Source organism: Cryptomeria japonica, chromosome 1 (genome assembly GCF_030272615.1).
Source record: "Cryptomeria japonica chromosome 1, Sugi_1.0, whole genome shotgun sequence".
NCBI classification, from domain to species: Eukaryota; Viridiplantae; Streptophyta; class Pinopsida; order Cupressales; family Cupressaceae; genus Cryptomeria; species Cryptomeria japonica.
The window spans coordinates 96788505-96798921 of record NC_081405.1 but is presented as its reverse complement, the minus strand read 5'-3'; the positions used below and the strand labels follow the sequence as shown (position 1 = coordinate 96798921).

The following is a 10417-nucleotide window of genomic DNA, read 5'->3' as shown; positions in this document are numbered from 1 at the left end:
AGACCTTGGCATTGAGATTAGAGAGTGCAACTCTTGACTCCTCTATCTACATCACATTACCAATAAGATTTCAAGATTTGTGGAATAAATATCCTATACTTGATAGGAACATTTTTTAATTCAATCCAATTAGGGGCAAACCTAGCTACCACTTCCTCCAGATTTTCCCTTGGAGTCCATGGAAAAGCTCTAAAAATGGTTTGCCCAATATTCCAAAATCCTTTTTTGACCACCCTTTCTTGCATATTGTGGTTTCTATAGAAAACAACGAATAGGCCTCTTTATATCATTATACAAAATTTAACATGGATTTCCATTTTCTTACCCCATACGATGACTATCCAATCATCAAAAAACTTGTGAGAAGCAAACAAATTGGAATCAAGAAAAACCAAAAAACACAACTACATTTTTCAATCTAGATTCCTCTACTTTCAATTCTTTAAGCATGGCATCATTAGGAGAAATGGAGACTATTTTCAAAGAAGAAGACTCCTTACCATCTTGTCTTCTAATGTTGTCTCCTCCTTTGATGACACTTTTGGTTTTGTTTCTATCTAAGTTTGTCCCCAAAAGTATTTCACCTCCCAATGGTGAATCCAAGGCCATGTAAATTCCTCCATGGAAAGCAATTGAGGGAGGGCATAAGGTCTCACCAAAATCTATGAAGATAAATCCACTATTTGATTTTGCAATGAAATATAAGAGATTCATTTATTGCTTCATTAGTCTTAACGAGCATCTACCACTGCCTTTTCATCTCCCATGAGATAGAAGGCTTGGGAGACACCACTTGGTTAAGACAAAGTACAAGGAATTGATATAGTAATCAGACTCCAAGGCCAAGGTAATCACAACATTAATGACAACCCAAGACAAGTATCAAGGTAGGAATTGCAATACAAATTCAAAAAGTTGGCCAACTAGATATGAAATGATAGCATCTAACCAAAAAAAAAGAACCAATTAAAAGGAACAAAGAAACCTAATATAAAACAATAAAAAAAATCCAATCAAGAGAAAAAAAGAGGAAAAAGGATTTCAATCACAACGAAGAGAACTAATTTGAGTTTGTAGTAGTGAAAGCAACTCTCTAGGGGCATCAACGATATGTTACCTTTCAGCTCCCCGGAGCTCTACATTCACTTGCTAAAATTAGTTAGTATTGGAAAAACTTAGTATCAAAAACTAATTTTTTGTGTTAATATTTTTTTTCTCCTATGCTTTTAAGATATGTGGTTTAGCTAATATCATGTAGTATTTTTGTGTGAGCTTGAAAATATAAAAGAAATCATATTTTTAGTGGTTGGGTTTGCTATCATTTGTGTTGAAGTTTGTTGTAGAGTGCATATTTGAAGCATGGCATGGGGTGTGTGGTTTTATGGTTACCCATTATGCTCAAGGACACATGGACACATTGGAAGAGTTGTTTAAAAAATATTCATATTTTTTTTAAATTATTTTTTAACAAATGATAAAATTGAGTTTGGGTGATTTTGGATGTTGGTTTTTTCCCTTATGAAGGTTTTCCTAGGGTATATCTCATGTCATGTTGATGACATGTTTATCTATTCCTTTGTTTGGTGCATTAGGAATACTTGTTTACATATTTTTCTTTCATTGGTTATGTTGACATGTTTTCATTGCTATAATATTTTCCTTTCAAATGAAAGATACAAATATATTGCCCTTAGTGGATTAGCCTAAGAAATAATCTATTTTCTCTCTTTGTACTAATTATAAAGATAAATTAGATATTCAAACTTATAATAAAAAATAATAAAAATAGAATATTAATCTAATTTAAAGAAAACTAGTGCAATTAACTAGGAAATGATAATGAATTGTAATTAAACTAAGAAATGCTTATTTGAAAGGAAATAAAAAAGAAAGAAATGGTTGTACCCACTTTTGTGAATTTTGAGGTGACAAATAGGTTGTTTAGATCTGGAATACGATTTGTGGTGAATCTAGGAGCTTTTAGAGGGATTTTATGAAACTAACTCACTAATTGTCACCTCCAACTTTTACAACTACACATCTACAACGTTTTTGGATGTAATAATCTTCTAAAACCTAAGTTAAAGCATGAAGGACAAGAAAATGTGATGGTTATGTTTAGTATAATGCTTCACCCCTATTTGAAATTTAAGATCAATATTAGTAATGGTATATGTAAGGGCTATTAACAAAAGTAGGTGGCTTAGTTATAAACGTGTGTGAATAATAAAGGTGTTTATATAAACAAAACTCTACGCCCGGAGTTATAGAGCATGTGGTTTAAGCTTGTGATGGAATCAGTAGGATTATCAAAAGGACAAAAAATGATATGTAAGTGGGTAAAATGATTTAATTTTGAGGGTAATGGAAACAAAGGGTATATGTGAACTAAGGATGAATACATGATGAAAGAAAATGGTTTCTACTAGCTTCATAAATGGGGGGAACAATAAAATAGATATGGGGATTGAAAAGGGAAGGAAAAAATATAGGGTTCCATTATTGAAGGCTTCAAAATATCTACTATTTAATACTAATCTTGTTTTGCTTACTCTCTTTGGATTTATTATATATCACCTATGTGCTAGAAGGATGTAGGGCATATCTAACTTGTCTCGATGATATGTTATAATATTATGGAGGATAAATTGACTTTAATACAACACTATACTAAGTTTAAAGGTTCAATATGATAAAAATATAATAAGTATTAGGACTACAAATTTTAGGATGCTTTTGTCTAATTTGCAGATGATGTTTGGCTATAGTGTTATTATAAGCATTACCAATCTCAAAATTTCTATGATGTTTTAGAAAGGTTTCCTAAGTTTTAGGTTTCTTGCAGTATCCTTCTATGACCTTTAAAATTGGCAAAGGTGGTCGTTGATGGCACTACAATGAAGAAAAGAGCTACAATAAAATTAAAAGTAATAATATCATTACATATTTTTCCAAATCACTATCATCTCTACTTAAGAAACCATTCAAATAAACTTGTGATCCTAGATACAATCTAATGAAAATCTAGGATATAGATGAATTGGACTAGGTAAGCATGAACAAAGATATAGAACTACTATTTAACCTCAACAAGCTAAGAAACAATAAGGCATGGGCAACCAACCTAGTGAGAAAGAACAAAAAGTAAAAGGAAAAGAACCCCACATTGCACCCACTGTAGATATAATTAGGCTATGTATTCATCTATATTTTATGATATTAGTGTTCCATTGCATTAAATCATAGTTAATTAGTAAGTATCAATAATGTGATATTGTTTATGTTGTGCATATTATTTACATACATACTCAAAACATAGAAGAACAAAACCAATCATATTGACAATAATAAAATGATTTAGACTGATACAGGACACAAAATGTTTTTTTTGGATCAAGACTCAATCATATGTGAAATTTTTGAAATGTGATTTTATGTCCACCTTTTTTTAAAATTTGTGTACTATTATTTATTTTTAAATGATGAGGTAGACACTTATTCATTACAAAAAATTGGTGTTAATGACAATTCCTAATTAGAATTTCAAATAGTGTGTATTAAATTTCAACAAGATTATTCAAATCCACTCTGTCATGAAAAAATTCACGTGTCAATGGACTCTTGGTTTAGTGGTGAAATTGAAAGGTTCTTAATGAGCCCTCTAGAGATAAAGCCTTGCCGAGTGCAAGGCATTGATATCAAAAAGGGATGTGTCCATGCAAATTTGCCAAAACAGATACCTTTTAGTCGTTAGCTCCGATATCAAAAATGGATGTGCCAGACAAATTTGACAGAATAGATACCCCTCAATCCTTGACTTCTCATGCTCCTCTATCACAAGACTCCGATATCAAAAAGAGATGTACATCTCATGCTCCTCTATTACAAGACTCCAATATCAAAATATACCCCTGGATGTACAACGCTCAAATCTCTAAAAGAAAGAAAGATAGAGAAAGTGTTCTCTAGATTTCACTTGAACTTGAGCACAAATTTAAGCTTCTTCAGGAAACTCCCATTACTAGAAGCTTCCAGCTGATCCCTGATGCCAAACGTGGCATCTAATGTTGCAAGATGATTCTAGACCTAAACTACCTGTCGTGAAGATCTTAGATACTTCCAGAACCCCATTCCATTATCTTCTAAACCCAAACCATTCCCTTCCATGTGAAGAAAACTTCATTTCCTGCAACAATGGCGGCAGAAAAACTGAAACAGGTAGTCCAGAAATTGAAGGAATTGAGGCCAGCAAAATGGGCAAAGAAGCCATGGGAGATAACCGGCCCGTGTTCGAGTCCCGAGTACGTCGAGGGTCTTCCAAATGCACTGGAATACAGGCCATTTGCTCCAGCCACAGCCCCTGTTCTGCCTCGCATCCCCAATTCAGAGGAAGATCGTGTGTTTAACATTACTTACTTTACCAGAGATACCAGGCGTATGCCCCATGATCGCCATAAGTATGTTCTCACAAAACAGGAATTGGAGGGGGGAAATAAAGATCTTGTCTTTAAATTTGCAGAGTTGGGCTCTAATCCAATCTGCCCCCATGTCGTTGATCCAGATAATGAACCAGGAGGGGGATACCAGAAATAACTGACACCAGCTGAAGGTTATGTTTTCATGTTTGTATTTTATATTTCACAGTCTGAATCCTCTGTAAAACATGTAAAGTTGTAAATTGTAGTTACTGGTTTTTGGATTAAGTGGGTGTAGGTCCTTATAGGGGACATGCCTTCGTATGTATTGTATGGGTAAGGCTGAAATTTGCATACTTTTTATGGATTGTATGTGTAATGCTGAAATTTGTATATTTATCTTATGTTTTATTATATCGAAGGCGTATTATATTTCATATATGGATATAAAAATGTCTTAATAAAAATTAGAATGATGACGTAGGGAAGAGGTTCTAGTAGTTGAGCACCCTAACTTGGCGTTTCTCAAAATTCTCATTGATATTTCAAATCACTCTCAAAATTTTACTACTACTTATTTGACAAGTCCCCGACTTTTAACTAAGGTTTCAGAGCCACATCATCATATATGATGTTACATCAACATGTTTTTTTGCCAAGGTGTCAAAAACAGTCCAAAAAAAGGTGAGACCAATGGTCGTACAAATGGGAGACCCATATTTGTGCAGCTAATGTGGCTTCACATGATTAATTGCTTTTACCTAAACACAAGTTGAGTCCAATTTGATGTACATTTATTTTGATAATCAAGTATCAATGATTGTAGATCTCCTAATCAAATATTCTAAAACATTGGAGTAATCATCATACACATTTCAATTTGGTGGTGTAAAATAATTTGTATTTTTAATTGTTTTTACATCATAATAATGTTATTTATTAATTAATTGAAAATTACAAAAATATATTTTTGGTTAATACCAGCTTTGTGGGATTGTAGATTTTTAACCAATTTATTAAAAGTTGAAGTTCTTAGATGAGTTAAAAAGAGTTTCAAAAGTGCTAAGTAGTAACCAGGTGAATATAGGCCTTTCCATGGGAGACTCCTATGCTCCTTTGTATTGTATGTGTAATGTTGAAATTTATATAATTATCTCATTTCTTATTTAGTCTTGTGTCTATTTTGATTAGAACAAGTGCATTGTGAAATGGTAAAGTAGGTTCATTTAATATAACTTTTTTCATTTATACATATACATATTTGCATACCCCTCTCCCTCCCTCTCTCTCTCTCTCTCTCTCTCTCTCTCTCTCTCTCTCTCTCTCTCTCTCTCTCTCTCTATCTATATATATATATATGATTAATTTGTCATCTATTTATTAATCTATATATGCATTTGGTTCGATGAAGTCTTATGTCAAATCAATTTAACTTTTTTTCTTTTAAAATTCAAAATTTATATTTCATTGACTATTCTCTTTAATTTTCCAATACGAGTTACCTAAACACATGTTTGGTGCAATTTGATGCTATGTGTTAATATTTGTTGTTTGTAAGCATTGGACTATGTTTTGTCGTCAAGCATTCACCATTCCTACACGATATTGTCCATTATGGGGGGTCTATGTAGTCTCCTTCTTTCCTTCCTATGAAGGAATATTTGAAAGTATATACATAATGTATGTAGTCCTTTGGGGGTCTTGAGTCCTCCATGCATCATCATTTCTTATTCTTTTCTCTTTTTTGGAGAGGAGTTTTTTCCCATATGGTTTTCTCCTTTTCTCCACTTGTGAGAGATTGCATTTGCATTGTGCATGGGTACCTAACATGGCCTAGTTGCTCAGACCATCTTGTATCTATTGCATGTTTGTACTCCCTAAATTGCACTTAATGGGGGGAGTTGGTTAATGTAGTTTTCCCTACTCACATTTACTTAGGTTACACTTAGGTAACCAACCTTTAGTTGAGTAGTTGAGTGGTGGTTGGTCTCTTCTTACTCTTCTGTGAGATTGAGACACTTGTCCACATCTTGTGTTCTCTTATCTCCTACTCTTGCCTTTATAAGCAAGGTTCATCTATGTACATTTTCATGTCCATTAGCAATTCATCAAGCTTGTGAAGCAATCTTTCTTTCCATTCTCTTGTAGAAGTTATTTTGGTCTTCTAGATTCTAAGGGTGTTATAGAGTCACATCATACTCTAATATGGTATTGGAGTTCCCAAGTTGTGAAGGCTCCTTAAGGAATGGGATTTTGGCTTGAAGAAGTTGTCAGTTTATAGTTTAAAGCTATGTGGGCATCACTATTGCATCTAGGAGGTCATTTCCATAAATTTTGAGTATAAATACGCCTATATTCAAATAAATTTTTTTTTTAGAAAAGAATCTTAATCAGTGGGCCATTTTTATGGAAACTTAAGCAAATGGAATCGAAAAGTCGACAAGGAAATATAGTATTTTTTCTTTGGGTGTTACTTTTCCAAGTCTCTCTTTTCTTGGCCTGGTTTTGATAAATTGGCTTTGTTGGCTTTGCTCATCTTCTTTGTATGCCTATTTCCCTTAGTTTGCACCACAAATTATACTCTTGAAGTTCTAAACTAATGGACTCCACTCTTGTTATATATGCAGAGAAAATAAACCTGAGAAAATAAACCTGAGACATCCCCAGAAAAAGATGATTGAATAGCGAGAGTGTGAATTAATAGAACTGCTTGGTTTGCCAGAACTGTAGGCTCTTGTGAGTTTTGATATTGTTGTAGGTGGTAAAGGTAATGAGGAGTGGTTGATATACGTGAAAGAAAACCTTGAGGAAAATGAATTGGAAGCGCTTGAAACAAAATATATTTTGTGCATATTCGGCATAGCTCCCCCTCTTTTGATGCTAAGCCCAAAGCATATGTTACCCTAGTAAGTTCCATTTGGACCTTACCACCACAGAAGATTACAATAGTGCAAGGAGATAGACAGTTACAAACTAAAATGGTGCATGCACTAGAAAGGACGGTCCCTGAAGGTTAAAGGAGCTTGTCAAGCACATATAGTGCTTCGATGGTCAAATTAGGACCTGCTATCACATTTACATTCCATACAACAAGGATATGTTGTCCTGGATGCTTGCTCTCGATACTCATCTTAATTTTCAGTTTTTGGAGTCCATTTACAAGCTTTACACAAATGTAATCCTGGCAATGCACAAAACGAAACCTCTCCCATGCAATCGGACCCTATTTTGGACTCCATAAGAAATACTCCACTCTGGTATGCCATTAGAAATGATATACTAATGCCTGAAATCAGGTGCCAATGTTTCTGCTCAAAGAGGCAGTTTGTTTCACAACTATTGATACGAAAGCTAAATTCAAGCATTCAAAGACACAAGTAGGTAGCCAAACCCAATCAGTGATATGCCAAGGTGATGCAATATGCAAGGAAAGGGAGCATCTGGCAGCTAGATTACAGCGAAGCACTTTTTCCCTTTCTATATACATTAGATGTTTTAAAAGCTTTGTCAAGCCCGAGTATTTTTATACGTAGAGATGAAATCCTGCAAACTGGATGAACTGTGTAAAGAATTTTTCTTCTACTCCCCTTCCCTAGAAATGCCTCTCCACAATTTCATCTCTCTTTTCAAATTGATTTGTCTGCTAAGAACCTCAACCATTAGTACATAGAGGAAAGGAGATATAGGGTCTACTTTTTTCATTGATACAGAGAATCTCGGTGAGGAAATGCATGTTCAAATAATTCCAATCCATTTTTCATTGAAACCAAATCTACTCAGTACTTCAAAAAGAAATTCACAACATACCTTATCATATGCCTTGCTAACATCAAGCTTGATCACCGTACCTTTGTTGCAGTTTTCTTTAATGGAGTGGATGGTCTCTGGTGCTAGAATAATATTATCTGCTATGTCCCTACAGGTGTGAAGCCATTTTGCTCTTTCACAATTATCCTCCTCATAATATTTTTTAGCCTATTTTCAATTTCCTTGGAGATGATTTTGTAGATAATATTACAGAGTGATATGGGTCCGAAATCCCCCATCGTTTTACTCTCCTCCTTCTTAGGAATTAGGACAATTTAACAATGTTATTCATGTATTTAACAAATCTTTTGTTGCGCCTTACATCTTTAGCCAGTTTCAAAATATCATTCCTCGTAAACTTCCAACATACTTGATAGAATTTCGCTAGGAATCCGTCTGGGGCTGGGGCCTTGTCTGGGTGTAATTGGAAGGTTGTCGTTTTAATCTCCTCAAGAGTAAAGGGATCCAATGGCATTTTGTTGTCTCCATGTGTAACATGCTTTGGAATGATGTCCACAATCTCCCTCCATTGGGTCCACTACAGTTTTGAATTTCCTCCCAATAGAGATTGAAAGTATAACGTGTCGCTTCCTTCCCAATGTCATATTCCATGTTGCAACAGTTGTCATTTGTGCTCATCACACCATTAATTCTGTTCAAGGCTATTTTTACCTTGAAAGAAGCATGGAAGAAGTTTTAATTTGTATCTCCAACCTTGATCCACATTTCCCTGGCTTTGTCTCTCTAGTATGTTTCCTCTCTCAGCCAAAAGTTTTGGTAATTCCTCTTTTAATTATTATTCTTTGAGAAAATCCTTCCTTACCATTCCTTCCTTGATAACTTTTTCCATTAAGTCACTCAATTCCGCCTCGACTCTTAGCTTCTCTAGAAAATGTTCTTAAAAACTTCTTTGTTCCATACCCTTAGTTTGTTTTTCATAAAACAGTCTTTTCATGAAACAAAAACTAATTGTCCCATCGAAAATGCTACTTTCTTTCCACCAAATTTCTTGTCAGTCAATAATAGACTCATCTCTCCACCACATTGATTTGAATTTGAAGTATCCATAATTGTATTTTCACAACTTCTTATATCCAACTACACAGGGTAGTAATTGGATACAACAATAGGGAGAATGGTCGAGGAAAAGGTTAGGGTGTTGTTTAGCAATGATGGCCCGATAAAAAAACGATCCAGACATTCAACTATATTAGTGAATCCTATTCTTCGATTAGTTCATGTGAATGAACAGTTTTTGGGAGTCACATCAATTAGTGTGCATTCTTCTACAAATCTTCCAAAGTTCATCATAACCTTATTAGCCTTCTTTATTCCACCACTTTTCTCCTTGCTGCTAAGAATAGAATTAAAGTCACCTCCCAAAATGTAGTCATCCATGCCCAAAATTCCAAGTGTAGCCTTCAGATTTGTCCATAATTTTTCCTCGTCCTCAGTTTTGATTGGCATAATTTTACTCAAAACCTATACCATAATAAATTAATATAATACAAGTAGACTACTACTAGACTAGCTAAAAATGAAATTTATTGAAAAAATAACAAGTAGCAGTCAGTAGGTAAATTTATCTAGTGACTACTACTAGCTTATATATATTTAATAATATATATAGAATAAGCCGAATGATATCCTTCTTGAGGTGCATATTCCACTCTAATGTGATAAATTGATTAAAAAATAGATGTCTCGAAAAAGATATCTATCAGTGTATTCTATATATATTATTAAATATATATAAACTAGCAATTATTATTTGGTACCATGCCTGTAACTTCCATTGTAATAATATATTTGATTCCCTCTACAACTTCTTTCATACTGAACATATCTTATCTCTACTTCTACAAACAACCCAGAACCATTATCACAATAAATAATACTTTGATTCATATTATCACAATCTCTTTTTCAAAAAAATTAATATCATCCATAATGATCATTATGAATAACATTCAGTCACATTTATCATCAATATTTAAGACACGTTGAGATTTACATTAACACTCTTTCTTTGAATACATGCCAAGTTTGGATTGTTTGAAAAGAATGCATGTATTGCGCTCTTCTTTCCATATTATTTTCAATCCTTGAAAATCGAATTTGCAAATTTTGGAAGGAGAATAATGTCTTTGCGATTTTACAATAAATTTATTATATTTATCTGATTGAACATGTAA

The 10417-nt window shown here is 33.7% G+C and overlaps 1 protein-coding gene across 1 annotated transcript; it reads left to right on the top strand.

Moving 5' to 3' along the window:
- The first annotated feature begins 4053 nt into the window (after positions 1–4053).
- Positions 4054–4831, top strand: LOC131041985 (uncharacterized). The gene has a single exon (XM_057975270.2). It carries the CDS (start codon positions 4195–4197, stop codon positions 4591–4593), a length of 399 nt encoding a protein of 132 aa, XP_057831253.2. The 5' UTR covers positions 4054–4194; the 3' UTR covers positions 4594–4831.
- Positions 4832–10417: the final 5586 nt, after the last annotated feature.